Source organism: Vulpes vulpes, chromosome 5, assembly GCF_048418805.1.
Source record: "Vulpes vulpes isolate BD-2025 chromosome 5, VulVul3, whole genome shotgun sequence".
In the NCBI taxonomy this organism is placed as follows: Eukaryota; Metazoa; Chordata; class Mammalia; order Carnivora; family Canidae; genus Vulpes; species Vulpes vulpes.
Window position 1 is genome coordinate 117,263,908 of NC_132784.1, and position 16,648 is coordinate 117,280,555.

A 16,648-nucleotide genomic window follows, 5' to 3' on the forward strand; every position below is an offset into this window, starting at 1 on the left:
AGATCCAAGGTTCATCAGTGCCCACCTCATCCCGGAAAGTGACAACCCTGAAGATGACAAAGTATATTTTTTCTTCCGTGAAAATGCGATAGATGGAGAACACACTGGAAAAGCCACTCATGCTAGAATAGGACAGATATGCAAGGTGAGGTAAAGAAAAAAAAACAATTGAGGAGGATTTCACTGTCCAATTATGGTTTTATTTCTTTTTCTTTTCCACCTGTGTGCAGGTACAATGAAAAATGTGGCTGAAAATTTTGACTGATCACTGTAAATATTAAATGGTAAAAAATGACTGAAAACATAGCTGCTTATGAGTGACTCTTCATAGGCAAACATGTAGGCAGAGGTGGTGATAAAATATTTCAAACTTACATGAAACTATCTTTGAAATTTTAAAGAAACATTTTTTCATGTTACCTAGGAAAACATGCTTTTTATATTCTCAAACATAGCATAGTTTCCTACGATGTGTAACTTTTGAATGGATATTAGTTGTTGGAATAGTTTGATTTTATAAATTGATTATAGCATCCTAGACATGAACATACATAGATGATTGTGAAGTTCTGAACTTGGAGGTAATTCATTTACTGTGTGACACAAAATTGAGTATGATATTACATTATACAGTTAGATATATAGAATAAAAATTGCTCAATAAATGTTTATGGATTAATTAGTATCAGTGTGAAGATATGATAACAGTACCATCCTTTCCCTCTACACTGTATAGTACAAGATATATATGTAGTATGAACAAAACCTACTGCTAATATATATTCAAGCACTTTTCATCTCAAGAAAATCACAAAGCCAGATCCAATAATTGTCTTCAATGGAATTTTCTTTTTCTAAGAAAATAGGAAATTTTTGAAAATCTCTATTGGGGGAGTTAGTTAGCATCTTGCCTACCCTAATCATGATCTAATTATTTATCTCTAGTATATTAAGTAACTGGAAAACTAAAAGTTTTAACAATCTGGAAACATACAAAAATATGTGAAATTATATAGAATCTATTATCCAAAAAATATAAATCATATTTAAAAGCACTGCCTACAAGAGTTTAAAAAAATCGTTATAGTATATAGAATTATATAAACAAAATATAAATCATTGTTATGTTTTTGAAGGAATACTTGTGTTCCTTCAAACATATGCACATAAATACTATTTTAAAAGACTTTAAGACAGTAAACATATACTATAGCAATATAATTTATTGCTTCATTAAGTAAAAATTCAGTTTCATTATCAGTGAGGAGATAAATGAATTTCTTATATTAAGTTCTATGCAAATACCTTTTCATTGTGCTATTTGTAAAGTCAAAATTACTTCAGCTGTTCAACTTAGAAAATATCCAGTGCTGATATACTTTTGTTTGAGGCCTATTTTCAGTATGGGCTATGAGGTGTGTGTTTAGTCTTCCATTGAATAAATACTCATTAAGTGTATCACGTCCCAGTGCGTTCACTGTATGTTCTAAGCCATTCCTTTAATAAAGTTTGAGTGAATAGATTTGACCAAAAGTATAATAAGAAAACATAGTTACTTGGATCTATAATAAAAATACTTGTATTTTGAAGAAGAAATTGTATGTTTCAAGATACAAAGATAAAGAGAAAAATCTGAAATTATCATTCATATGCACATTTCTTAAAACCAGTGTTCTCTCCTTTCAGAATGACTTTGGGGGGCACAGAAGTCTGGTGAATAAGTGGACAACATTCCTCAAAGCTCGTCTGATTTGCTCAGTGCCAGGTTCAAATGGCATTGACACTCATTTTGATGAATTGCGTAAGTTGCCAATGATACGGTACAGAGAGTATCTGTTCAGACATTGTCATAACCACCAAAATGCAACTTTTTCTAATTTTGTTTTCAGAGGATGTATTCCTAATGAATTCTAAAGATCCTAAGAATCCAATTGTATATGGAGTGTTTACAACTTCCAGGTAAACAATTTTTTACTATCTTATTGACATAGAAACTTCGTTTCCTTTAGGTGCTTTGCAAGTATCCATACTTTTTTAAGACACATTGCTGAAAGAACAGTCTTGGCTTAAACTTTGAGTTTAAATAAGTTATGACCTACATAGTTGTTTAAAATAATAAATTTCAGCAAAGAATATCATCACCATAAATAGGATGAAAAATGTGTCATGTCCTATATATAGCTTTGACTTTAAAATCTGAGTGAAATGTAGACTATTCTGAAAAGCAGAAATCTGAGTTTTGATCAGAGTTTGTAGAGCTATAAACTGCAGGTAAAACACTTCTCCTTTCGCTTCCCCTTCTTCCTCCACCCCTTTAGCCTCACCCTCTTCCTTTCCCCATCACCCATCTTCCCAAGGCTCTTGCTGTCAATCAAGCAGTAATTATCTCCTGACTATCTCATTCAGTGTAAAAGTGATATTACCTGGAGTTGTTAAACAGACATTAATTCATTTCTTCTGCTTCCTCATTACTTAGTGCAGTGGTTCTCAGACATCCCTTTGAGCATCCATCAGAGTTGCCCAGAAACTGTAGGCAAATAGAGTTGCTAGGCTCTCCCCCAAGAGTTTCTGAATCAGCAGAAATAGGATGGGTGCTATTTATTCCTTTATGAAAATATCGTTATTCAATTTTATAAATATTTACTGAGATTTACTATGTGTCAGGTACCATGCATCATGTAGTTGATGTTACAGAAAAGCAACCAGGCATCTTTCTTCCCTCATGCAGCTTGCCCTCTACCAGATATTGTCTGTACAGAAGAGTTTTCCAATAATCAACTTGAAAACACATGTTTTTCATTTGGTATGATTTATATGTAATTTTCTGTGGTGAAATACTGGTTAAAAGATAATCCTTCCATATCTTAAGTGTGCACAACTGTTATATCTTTCAAGCTGTATTTATATGAGTATAATAAAATGGAACATTGTGGCAACTCATGGCAAACTTCTAGTTGTTTCAGGTACCTGATTTTTGTCAACAAAATGATGGTGATAATTGCTATAGTACTCCACTTTGATTAGGATGTAACAGCTACTAACTTATAATTATTTTAGTTAGGAAGAGATTGCTTTAAATGCCTTCACACAAATCAGACTTTGTTACTGGCTGTGATGCTTTTGATGGTTTGGGAGTTTAAAATAATACAATGTGACACACCATTTGACATTAACTATTCATTTTCTGCACCAGTTTCAGGTTATTTTATAACTTCTTTTTTTATGACTTCTTAACCATTCTTGCCTGCTTAAAGTTCTCTGGCTTCAGTAATCATGCTTGAGACTTAACATATCACCATTGTTTATATTTTTATTTCTATTTGATATCAAAATTAAACATTACTTTTTAGATGATCGTCTCTATGTGTTTTCCCACCAAAGTTTATGTATATGAACACGTATCTTCATATCGTATATTGTCTACACATGATGTAAATATATGTACCGTGAGTACTAATGATGGTTTCGTCTATGCCTTCTATTTTTCAGTAATCAGAATTTGTTCTCTTGTATATTGCTAAAATATTTACACATGACTAAAAACAATCCCAAACATTTATTTGAGATTGAATTTACATTCAAGTTTTGATAATTGATATCTGATATTTAAGAACTTAGAACAACTTAAAAACAGTTGTCTTACCACTGTATAAGGATGAAAATCTGTTTTATTTCTGTTTCTCTTTTTTAGTAACATCTTCAAGGGGTCAGCTGTGTGTATGTATAGCATGAGTGATGTGAGAAGGGTGTTCCTTGGTCCATACGCTCACAGGGATGGTCCCAACTATCAGTGGGTACCTTATCAAGGAAGAGTCCCCTACCCACGACCAGGAACTGTAAGTGGCCTAGGTGTTTAATTAATTACTTTATTTATTTATTTATTTATTTATTTATTTATTTATTTTTAGTACTCTCTATACCCAATGTGGGTCTTGAACTCACAACCCCGAGATTAAGAGCTGTATATTCCTCCAACTGAGCCAGCCAGGTGCCCTCCCTTTTTAATGTTTTTTTTTTTTTTTAACTTATGGTCTAGTTGTTTAAAATACCAAAGATGGAATTCCTTCCATCTTGTTCGAAAGATGGAACAAATGTGGAATTCCTTTTATAACCTTCAGCATATAAAAAGCAGCTACAAACAGGTATTAACTATAGATAATGTAAAACAAAGGTGCCAAAACTATAAACAATGGCAAAGCTAGGATTTTTTATGATACTGTGGAATTCTACATTTAAAAATATGTTTTGGGGTGCCTGGGTGGCTCAGGGGTTGAGCGTTGCCTTTGGCTCAGGTCCTGATCCCGGGGTCCTAGGATTGAGTCCTGCATCGGGCTCCCCACAGGGAGCCTGCCTCTCCCTCTGCCTGTGTCTCTGCCTCTCTCTCTCTGTGGTTAAGTTCAGTGCTTACCAGTCATTAATACCCATAATTTTTGAGAAGTAGAAAGTGAATGGGTAGCCTTATTTATTTTCTTTTCTGAAAATGGCCTTCCTGGAAAGTTGAAACAATTAAGATCTGTTCTTCCTAGTTATATTGAAGGCTTCAAGGATTGCCTAGTAAGTAGGAGGAAGAAAAGTCTTTAAATCAATATTATTGTCCCATGGGAATTTGGCGCATGCCCCAAGTAGGTAAAAAAGATATGCAAGAAAATCTCAGCGAGAGCAGGGCCTAGATATTTTAACTGACACTCTCTGCTCTTGCGGACCTTTCCCTCTTCCCTCCAGCAGCCCCCGGGCACATTCAGGCTTAAAAAAAAAAAAAAAAAGAACTCAAAATAAAACCATCTTTGAATCTGCAATTTAAAGTAGGAAGGAAAAAAAGGAGAAAAAAAATAAACCAAAAACCAAAGACCTCAGTATGGTAGAAAATAAGTGAAGTTATCAGTGATGGTAGAGGCCATAGTAAGCGGACTGCCCACCCGCTTCAGTGCAACATCTCTCAACCTAAGAAGCGTTAAGGCAATAATTCCCTGTGATGAAATAATTTACATTTGGAGTTTTAGCCTTTTCTTTAATTTTACTTCCGTTTTGTTTGTTCTGTTAAATTCCAGGAATTTATGTTTTATACGTTTTATTAAATGTGAGGCTTTTAATCTTGTTTTTCTCTATAAACTCCTTTATGAGCAAATTGAAAATTCTGCATTTCATAAATATTACTTCTAGTCGATAGTTCTTGTAGATTAAAAATTTTGTAGATTATTGTCATTTCAGAAGGATGAACAAACAAGGTGAAATATTGATTATATGAAGTCAAATGAGTTTTACAAAAAGCGCAAGATATTTACTCTATTTCTTAATGGCAAACTGCTTTTACTTTGTTGGTGGTGAGTTTTATATCCCTGTGGCTGTTTATATCTCTATGGCTCATTAATGCCAGAGTATTCCCAATATAACTTGACTCTTTCTGATTTCACCTCAACAAATGTGGAATTCCTTCAGGGGGCTAGATATTGTAGTGCTTGTTTGGGGATACAAAGGTTTTGATCTTAATATACATAATGTATTTGCAGTTAATGATAGACGTTAGAAGTTACTGTGTGTCAGATTCTATTCTAAGAGATTTATATACACCTATATTATGTATATGTATTATGTATCTTATATTCAAAAGCCTAACTCTTGTTCCCTTTTCACAGATGGGCCTCTGAGGCAAGGGGAGGAATGAGGATTCAGTTCAGGCAGTTTGATTCTAGACCTGTGTTCTCATTTACGACTCACAGAGAGTTGCTAAAACATGAGAGGTTAAGTCACAGTGTGCACCGAGTTGTTTCTTTTTTTTTTTTTTTTTTAAGATTTTATTTATTTATTAATAAGAGACACAGAGAGAGGCAGAGACACAGGCAGAGGGAGAAGCAGGCTCCCTGCTGGGAGCCCGACATGGGACCTGATTCCAGGACCCCAGGGTCACGCCCTGGGCTGAAGGCGGTGCTAAACCGCTGAGCCACCGGGGCTGCCCTGAACCGAGTTTTAAAGTCAGAAGCAGGGGGATCCCTGGGTGGCTCAGTGGTTTAGCGCCTGCCTTTGGCCCAGGGCGCGATCCTGGAGTCCCGGCATGGAGCCTGCTTCTCCCTCCTCCTGTGTCTCTGCCTCTCTCTATCTGTGTGTCTATCATGAATAAATAAATAAATCTTAAAAAAATAAAAAAACAGGTTTAAAGTCAGAAGGAGAAAGTAATGCCTAATCTAGGAATTAGGGAAGGGCCTCTAGGACAGAGCACCTAGCTCCATGAATAAAATTCACTTGAATGAGTTCATTAATTCAAAAAAGGGGCAGCTGAGACTAGTCGTTTTGTTAACACTAGTGGAGAAAAACATACTAAGTGAAACATATTACATTCAATAAGTAATTAATTTTATGATTTGCTTAAAAAGTAATTCCTTAAATCCTTCAACTATTGTAGGACATATACGACATGTATACAACATATACATACATACATATCCAGAGATATTCTTCCCATTTCAAAACAAGTTTATTTCATTTCCCATAAGTCATATGACCTGTATGAAGGATATGGCAGAGACAATTGATTTCTCCTTCTAAGCATCTTGTAAGATCAAGAACTTCTCTTAATTACAGTTCATTTCCCAACCTCAGTCATTAAATGGAAAAAGTGACTTAGGTATGAGACAAAAAAAACCCCAAGAAACTGGGAATGTTATACTTTGAATGCTTGTACCATGTAATTAAATGCAGTGGAAAGAGACACAGTGAAATATGAATTTTCTCATTTTTGTTTTATTGCCATATGGGGAGTATTCATACCCCGAAGTGACATAATGCCAGTGTACCACAGTGCATCCTTTCTGCTTCTCTGTAGCCATCATCTGTCTGTTCAGCTTCATCCACTCTGGCCAGTGTTCAAGGCCATGCAGATTGTTAAACACTTTGAATAATACATTTCCTTATCCTTAAAATCAATTGTTAATAAGATAGTACTGTTGGTACTTTTTGTGGTACTTTTTCAGTGTTAGGCTAGAAACAAAGTAACAATGAATAGTTTATATTGTCTTTTAGTTTGAAAAGAGTATTTGTATTTTAGCAGGATGCCATAGGGGAAAAAATGTATCTAAGAAAATTATTCTGAGAGTCTCTTATCTGATTATTAATTTGATTTAGTTGTAACATATTCTATTTCTTATTTCAGATAATTTACCATATCAGTAGAGTATATTGTGTTGCTACTAACAGAGGCATCTGACTCCTGTACACTGAATTCTTTAGATGTGTTTGTAGTTTTTGGTAAGAAATGGTAACATAACTAAATCCCATTGAGATTTAAGAGACGTTTACGAAATATATACTATATATTACATCTATTAATATCAATAACCTTATGTTTTAGTTTATCAATTACTTAACTTTAAAGAAATAATGACAGGTTTAGATTTAGTTTATGACCATTGAGGTCATAGATTATTGTATAATGTATAATTCTATTTACTATATTTTTATCAAAAGATATTCTTCTCTTTATCTTAATAGTGTCCCAGTAAGACATTTGGTGGATTTGACTCTACAAAAGACCTTCCTGACGATGTTATAACATTTGCAAGAAGTCATCCAGCTATGTACAATCCAGTGTTTCCTATTAACAACCGCCCAATAATGATCAAAACAGATGTAAATTATCAATTTACACAAATCGTAGTGGATCGAGTGGATGCAGAAGATGGCCAATATGATGTTATGTTTATTGGAACAGGTAAATGTTTTAATTTTAGCTCTAAATTTCCTTCCAGAACGTTGTTTAATTGAGTGTGCTAAGAACTGAAGGAAGTTTTTATAGTCACTATCAAGATGTAGTTAACTTCTAATAAATGACTAAAACACATGAACATCCACCATGGCAATGTGTTACTACAAAAGTAACAACCTGTTGTATATTGATTTAAACCAAATCTCCTTCTCAATCAAAAGTTGACAAGTGCAGCCAGGTAAAGCTAATGATTAGGTAAACAATGCCTATGATTGAATCATAACTCTTTTCTAGCCATTGGCTTTTTTGAACAAAGATATATTGCTCAAACCATGCCTAAAATTCCCAAGACATTCAATAATGTTTCTGGACAATATTGATGCAAAATTATCTGAACTTTAAAATTACCATAGAGTGCAAATCTTCTAGCAAATAAATTTTGGCAACAAAATTTGCTTAGTGTTTTTGCCATACAATCAGAAAAAAAAAAAAAAAAAAGAACTTCATCAGAGGAGCAAAATGGACCTAAAGAATCATCAGATACATTTTAGTTACATTTCTAAAGAAATTTAACAACGCATTTTTACCAAATCCATGACTCAAGCAAGCTTTTTTGCAGTTATATTTTCAGAATGAATCCCATTGCTTTTATGATATATTTTACCCCTACTGTGTTCATTAATACTATTTTGAAAGCACCAGTTACAAAACTGAAACTTGCTATTAGGATCAGATTCCAAGGCAATAAATTCCTAGTCTCCATTAGCATTGTTAACTGACATAAATCAGTGAGAAGCAGAGTGACTGCGCCACCGAAACTTTGTATAATAACATACATTTTCCCTTGGTGAGAAACAGAAAAAAACTGAATTAACTACAGGGGAATGGCAAGTGTGTGGTAGGTGCTGTAAAGATATAGTTTTATAATGAAATTGTGAAATACCTATATTATCAGGTGTAACAGTGTCAGAGTCTGAGCAGTCCAGTGCAGTCTACTTTTATGAGTGAGAAAATTTATCAAAAGAGTCTCAATGAGACTCAAGAGTTCGATAAAAATCAATGAATTGCAGGTATCAACTTCTGGGTACATACATCTTTAGAAATTATAAGGTGATAGTATTTGTATTCAATGTCAAAATATGATCAGATCTATCTACAGAGTAACTAAATTTACTCAGTAATGTCACACTTACCTTTTTTTTCCACCTCTGGCCTAAACATGTTGAGGAGTCCCTCACTCATTGTCTGTGCAACAAAGGCTTGCTTCAGGCTATTTGACCAAAGAAATCCAATCATGAGTTTTTAATTCCTCTTGGACACAAGCTGTCTTTAAAGGAGCCAGTTTCAGGAGCATGTTGAATGTCTGAAGATACGGATGCCTATCCGTCAGTACAGACCAGGGTCATCTGTCAGCAAAGTGAATTGATTACAGTAATTTTATCTTTTAACTGGGTTGCACATCATAGTATATTGATCCTAGTTGAGTAATCTGATTCAATTTGTGTGAAATTGTTTGAAATACTACTCGGTAAAACTAGATCTGGAACACAGATAAAGTTATGTTTAGATACTGGAAACCCATCAGAGGCATTGAGTAGATTAACCTAATTTACCTTTAATCTTGGTGTCATGAGTAGTCCAAAGTCCTATAAACATAGAAGTAACCTCTTAACAGAAGGTTATGTGTGTGTGTGTGTTTTCCCCACTTTACAAGGGACACCCTAGCAACTTTTTTTAATTTTTATTTTTTTTTCAGTAGCAACTTCTCTTGATCTCACAAAGGACATCATATTGATGCCCTGAAAATGGTTATCAGTGGCTATTCAGTGAATACATTGTTATTTTTCTGATGTATGACTCCTTTTTTCAAATAATGAGTCAGTTGAACTTGGTTAAAATGAGCCAATTTAAGATAAAAATAATCGATCAGCTGATCAGACCTAGAATGTTAAAATATTGAAGAATCCACTTTAAAAAAAATGTTAATAAGCTCCTGTTCTTCATTCTATCAAGGAATAGGAACATACCTGTGAATACTGGAAAAATAGTGTCCCCTTATTAACCCAATTTAGAGTAAAAGCAACACTTCTTTCCTTAAAATATTTTGTCTCTTTTCACAGTGAGAATTAGGATAAACAGTGCTTTAAACTAGATACAGTAGTTTTTATGATTTATGCTCCTGAATTTTAAATTTCCAGTACTCTAAAATTGATAATTCAAGACATTAATCAACCAATTTTTTAACCAAATGTGCTTAACCATTATTGAAAAACCACGAGAACAAGAAATCCAAGGAGTTTATTTTGGGAAATCAAGTTATTGTCATTCATCACTTAATGGTCTTCCAACTGTCTTTAGGGGCCTATAAGCACTAAAGGGTTCCAGGTGGCAGCGGAAGATGAGCAGCAGGGCTCTGAAGCTCTGACTACTGTTGCTTGACAACATTCTTTGCATTTTGTTGCTGCATTAAGACAAATCTGCATTAAGTCTTTACAGGTAGTTCCTGTTTTCACAACAAAAGTGGAAAAACCTGTCATATCAAATTGGTATTATCATTTTTTTAGTTTTTTTTTTCTTCTGAGACACCTGATGATGGAGATTAAAAATTTTTTAAACATAATTCAACCTAGTGATTATTAAACATATTTTTTAATTTTACAAGTTCAAGATAAAGCCATCTTCCAAGCTTCACATATTTCTAAAACTTCGATTGTTTTTGTTCCACAGCCATGTATGAAATCTATCTAGTTGCATGAAATGCATTTGAATATATATATATATTTTACTACTGCTATAACAAAAAAAATAAAAGGAAGACTGAGGTCACAGTGTTCTTTCTGGGCAAATACTGATTTCATTAATTAACACGGGCTTTTGTTCAGATCTATTGAAATTGTGTTCTCCTCCTCCACTTTCTTTCCAAGATGTTGGGACTGTTCTTAAAGTCGTTTCAATTCCTAAGGAAACTTGGCATGATTTAGAAGAAGTTCTGCTGGAAGAAATGACAGTTTTTCGGGTGAGTGCTGCTTAATTTCAAGTGTCAACAAGTTCACGTGTGTCTCTCCCCTAGGACAGCTGCATACTGAGTTGGTATGGACGAGTAGTCTAGCATGCCCTTCCAATTAGCTTGTCAATTAGAAAGCCAGACACTAGTCAAAATAAACCTTGAAACTTTCAATGCTAGTTAAATCTAAAAATGTAAAGAAATATATTCTTGGCTCATATTTTGTTTTCTCAATAATAAAATATATGATTTATGTTTTATATTATTTATGTAAGTTACCACAGTGACTAGACTCATGTTGCTCCCCACCCCCAAATCTCCTCTTTCATGCTTTATGCTCTAACTGGGATGATAGGTAACTTCCATAATTGTATTAAAGGAAAAATACATTCGAATGATAGGGAAATGAAGACATGTCAGTCATTTTTTAGCTTATTCATGAATTGTTTTATCATATTTTCTGAAATCATTTGTTAGCAAAAAACGTTTGAGTTTTACATTTACATATATATTTACATATATATTTATTCATTGAGAGAGGGAGCGAGCACAAGCAGAGGGAGAGGGAGAAGCAGGCTACCCGCTGAGCAAGGAGCCTGGCATGGGCTCCACCACCAGACCCTGGGATCATGACCTGAGTGGAAGGCAGATGCTTAGCCAGCTGAGCCACCCAGGTGCCCCAGGTTTGAGGTTTTTATATCACTGGTGGCAAATATGTTATGAGTTCCTGGTCTACACACTTAAAGAAATATACAAATATTTGTTCCTTTTTCCAGAATCACAGATGGCCCAGGTAAATCTGTATAGTATTGGGGAGTAGAGACAAGCAGGATATGGGTTGAAGTGAGAGAGGAGAACCAAGGTAATAGAACATATACTACATACAATGTCTGTTGTTTCTTTTAGATGGCTAGCTAGTAGGAAGAGTTTGAATTGAAGCACACCTTGATATGAATTATTTATGAGATATGACAGGGAAATAGATGCCCATAGAAGGTGTTACTTCAATTTTTATTAAAAGAATAGTGCAAACATATGCAGCATTTATAACCACAAAACAAACTGGAATTGGAAAAATAGTTTAGGCAGAAAATTAGAAAACACTGGATCTCATCTCACAACTCAAAATTATCTCATTTAGGCCCCAGGTGTTCCAGAAACCTTATCTATAAAACAAAGCTGCTGGATTGAATTTTTCAGTTGATTAAGTATTTTAATCAACTTCCTACGACTTTGTTTAGCCCCATATTTCTAGACCATTTTTTTTAACCCAATTAGGTTCTTGCTCACTATTCAGGAATGTTTTGAAGAGAAAATGAAGTAGAATATGGCAAGCTCCTAATATATACTCACACAATTAAAATCATGATTAACACTGAAATAACTGATTAATCATGACATAGATATCTTGTAACAGCAACTAAACATTGTTCTAGTGGAAAGAGTTTTCACTTCAATCACATCGACATAGTATTTCTTTTTGGAATGCATATGTGTATGGTCTCTTTGAGCTTCTGCATCAAGACAAGCTTAAGTGAAACAGCCAGTGGAATACTTACTTCACAAGGAAGCTAGAAAAAATAGAGACACACAAAACATCCAGGACAGTGCCAGGTCCAGGTGTACTGTGCTCAAAATTTTATTAATACAATTTTATTGTTTTAGCTTAGCTACTCTGAAAGTAAGAAGTAAGCCACATCTCGAGTCAAATTTTCTATTAAGCCTTCAAAATAATAAAAATCATCATTATTCTATTCTGGTTTTTAAAATCCTGTATTTTGGCCTTATGTCATGTCTAATATGGAGTAATAACTAATCACTATTGTTCACTAAGTCCCATTTCAGTACTTATACATTGATGCTTTAGCCTACAAATTCAAAAATACAATTATCCAAATGGACCATGTTCATGATATAGAAGTCCATCTAGATCTAGCAAAGAAATCATGGGTACTGAAGGGTGAATAAGTAAATTGTTTTGTGTTCATTGTTGTGTCTCTAGAGCCTAAAATATGTTTTCAGCCAACATCTATGAAGTGAATGAAGGAATAAGTATTGATGAAAAAAATGAAATATGAGAAATTAAAGTGTTTATGGTCTTCCTCAGGGAGGCATACTTAAAGAGAGGGGCCAGTGGAAAACTGGAAACAGCAACAAGTTATCTTGCTGATTATATCCCATAGTAATCTCTAGTAGAAAGAAAAGAAAATTACCAACTCTCTATATTTAGAAATTTTCATTGTTACCACTGTTGCAAATGAAATTATAGGACACACTGAAATATTATGTTAACTTAAAAATGTCTTACTTATTTCCATCACCTTCCCATCAAGTATTTCCTTTCAGTTGTTTGTATATTTAATTCCCTGTGTCTCTAGGATTTTTAAGTTTGTATTTCACACCTCAGTACATCTTAGTACATTAATAAAAATTCTAGTTTCAAAAGATACTAATTTAAGCTGATCTGTTAAATGACTTAACAAAATCTTGAGAGGTTGAAAGCCAACAGTCTCACAAGCAAATGCTTAATATCCATGAGATTTTGTTAATATTTTGCAGTTTCCAGAGAAATACACAACTGAATTAAGACTATGATAATGATTGAATGACATTTTTATGGTTTTTAAGATATCATAAGAAAGGTCATTGATCATTATCAACAATTACCTATAAGTAGGTAATATTGTGCTGGTAAATAAGTGATTTTTTGTGTGACTTTATGCTTATATAAAAAGATTGTTTGCATCCAGGGACACATCTCCTTCCACAGATAAATGTTCCAGTTCTCTCCCATATTCTCTGCTATACATTATTGTCATTATTATTTCTTTGGCACTCAAGTAGACAAAACATATTTGGGCAGAGTTTAGAGAAATATTTACTTTTAACATTCTATTCTATCAGGCAGAGTTCATACATATATTGTGGTCTAGCAATTGGAATATTTCACTGTCAAACTTTGTTTAATTTTGAACTAGGAGGGAAAAAACACAACACATTAAAGCAATTGCTATATTCAGTGAAACAAGCAGAGAAACATTACAGTTTCTATACTTCTATTTGAGCCTTACATGTAATTCCATTTAACATAAAGCAAAATTAAAAAGTGTTAACCTGAGCATAACAGTATTTTGACACAGTAAATAAACAAGGAACAGATTTCCAGTCATAGTAGTATCGGATACTCTTGGAGTTTAATGTCAACCAACAAGTTAATTTTATCAAAATATCATCTCCAGGAGACCATGTTCATTTGTTGTCCTTGCAACGCTGAATTAAAGCCAGTAATATGTCCATTGCCATCCTGAGGTTGGTTTTAGGAAAACACCCTGGCTAATCACAGAACATTCCAATGGTTTCAATTACATCCAAGATACTTTTTTAAAAATTCTGAGTGAAATCAAATCCCAATCAGTATAGAAAGAAAAATATTATTCAGTAATAAAAATTTCCATTTTAGAATAAAATTTTAATAGGTAATAAGAGGTGAAATAAAACTGGCATTGGTATAGGACTCTAGAAATGATTTCAAATTGCCATTACATATTCAAAATGGTGAAGTTCTGAGAAATCTAATACCAAGTACTGCTTGTAATCATAAATCTATATTTGGATCATATTTGCTAGTGATTCTGATCAACTTGATTAAAGTCAGTTGAGCCTTAATTCCTTAATTCTTAAATTTTTAAAGTTTTTAAAAAATCAATTTCACCAGTAAATTAATATTACTAGTAAGGCATTAGTATCATACTATGGGATCTTCTTTCCAGTCCAGGGAAGGTTTTACTTTGGAGACAGAGGAGTGTTAAATCAAGTTGCTGTGCATGTAGTACAATGGGTTTTATTTATAGTCCTATTGACTGCAAAGGATTGCAAGGCAGTTAGTTACATCGATAATGCATGCATTTTAAACTCAATTTATGCAATATTCCATGAACAGCTGAGCTAACAAATGAAAGAGTTTAATTTTCATTCAAATGTAAAACATAATTGATGCTTTCCAAAACCTAGTCTATTAACTCATTCTAAAGGAGCCTCCACATGCTTAGCAGCAAGGGAGTTATGTCAGATTCTCCAGGGATCAGCAGGTTGAAAAGCTCTACAAGCGCGAAAGTTTAATAAGGACTGGATTAAAATATCTGAAAAAAATATAGTAAATTAGAGTCATAGAAAATCTTGAAAAGATGCTAAGTTTTTAATTTCATTTTTACTTGAACACCAATTAACTTTGCAGTTGAAACCAGTTTCATTTAAAAATGCTTATGAAGCTACATCTGTTTTAAATGGAAGTTATATTCACCACCAGCTATTTCTCAGAAAAAATATAGCTTACTTAAATGGATGTCATCTTAATATATTGTCTATTAAAATTCAACTGCATGCAGCAAATATCCTATCCCAAACTGTTATTGATTTCCTGGCCCAAAAAATAAATGTGGTTCTTTTAATTAGGAGATTCTAGGGTCTTAATTTAAGAATGTTGAAATCATAATATGATACACTAAACTTTGGTGTGTATTGGGGTTTGCTTGTTTACAATTTATGTATGAAATGATTTATTTTCATCTACCTTATAGATAGTTGATTTTTGGAATTTTCCATGAACATGAAGTGTATAAATATTAATCAGCTTCACTCTTACATTGTTTCACTTAGGTTTTTAAAATAAATTAGAACTAACTTTCACTTCAATTATATTATCTGTTAATTCACTATCCAAGAAGCACTTTCCTTGCACCTTGGCTATAAAACTTATTTCATGAAAGTCTATGTGCAGTTAGCTGCTTACATAACCACATAAACCATTTCTCATGCAAAACTGCTGGAATGGAAGAAGTTGCTGTGGAAAATTTTCCTAACTCTTCCAAATTCTGTTTGTGTTCTTTGATTCCAGTATTATATGAACCTAAATACAATAGTCAGCTTTGTCTTTTAAAGCTGAAAATCTGTGATGAATTGTCATCTTGATTTTTGTGATTCGATGCTACCAAGTTTTAAAAATCATATCTCTGCAAAGAAAAAAAATTAGTAGATAGTCTTTCATCATGACTGTCTCTGATAATCCTATAGAAAGTTCTTATTTTTAATATTGATTTAAACTATGAAAATGGGAACCTATGGGAAATCTCTAAGTTATCTTATTAAATTAATTTACATCCTAAATCATTTGTTTCATTGTGTCTCAGGCAAGTTGTCTTAAATTTGTTAAGACTATCCTGCACTCAGCTTAGCTGTCAGGATTTGAAGTGAAAAGTTGCAATTCTCTAGCATATAGGAGGTAATTAAAACCACAAGAGTGGATGAGCTCACCTGGAAAAGAGTGCAGCATCCACAGGAGAGTACAAAGGAGCAGGCAAGGAAGGCAAACATAAGAGGAATAGCTGAAGGATGAGAAGACTCTGAAAAAAGCTAAGAATAGCCAATAAAGAGTTCCGGGGCATAATGAAATTTAACAGAGGAAGCAGTCAAAAGAAATGAGTAGGTCAGTCATGTCATATAAAGCAAAGAAGTCTAGTAATAATAAGATGGACTAGAAGTGTTCATCACCAGTACAGTTCATTAGCGATTTCTTCTGCTGAGACTCCTGGGCCACCTCTCTAGGGGCGAGGCTGGCCTCCATGGGTGAGGAACAAACGGCCCCGAATGAGACATGAGTAAGTAAGGACAGCAAGTATAGGATACTTAGATTATTTTCAGAGAAATTTCAGCTGAACTGGAAAGCTTGAGGAAAGACCTTTCTAAAGAGATGGCTGCCCTTATCTCAGACAATTAAGTGGAAGGAACAGAACACAGTGAGGAGAGTGGAAGGGATAGGAGACAAGGGGGAAATTGGTAGAGCATTCATTCATTTATCATTCATTCAACTCATTAATTCATTCATTTAACAGATTTCACTGAGAACTTGTAAATACCAGAAACACTCCCAGGTGCTAGGAATATAGCAATGA

The 16,648-nt window shown here is 33.7% G+C and overlaps 1 protein-coding gene across 7 annotated transcripts in view; it reads left to right on the forward strand.

Annotated features, from left to right (window-relative positions):
* SEMA3A (semaphorin 3A) overlaps positions 1–16,648 on the forward strand; it is a 455,199-nt gene that overhangs the window by 412,499 nt on the left and 26,052 nt on the right. For all 7 annotated transcript variants that reach the window (XM_072759792.1, XM_072759795.1, XM_072759794.1 and 4 more), the window contains 6 exons: positions 3–145; positions 1,687–1,801; positions 1,890–1,959; positions 3,692–3,836; positions 7,483–7,702; positions 10,621–10,712. In XM_072759792.1, coding sequence (XP_072615893.1) covers positions 3–145; positions 1,687–1,801; positions 1,890–1,959; positions 3,692–3,836; positions 7,483–7,702; positions 10,621–10,712 — 785 coding nt within the window. The remainder of the gene's footprint in view (positions 1–2; positions 146–1,686; positions 1,802–1,889; positions 1,960–3,691; positions 3,837–7,482; positions 7,703–10,620; positions 10,713–16,648) is intronic.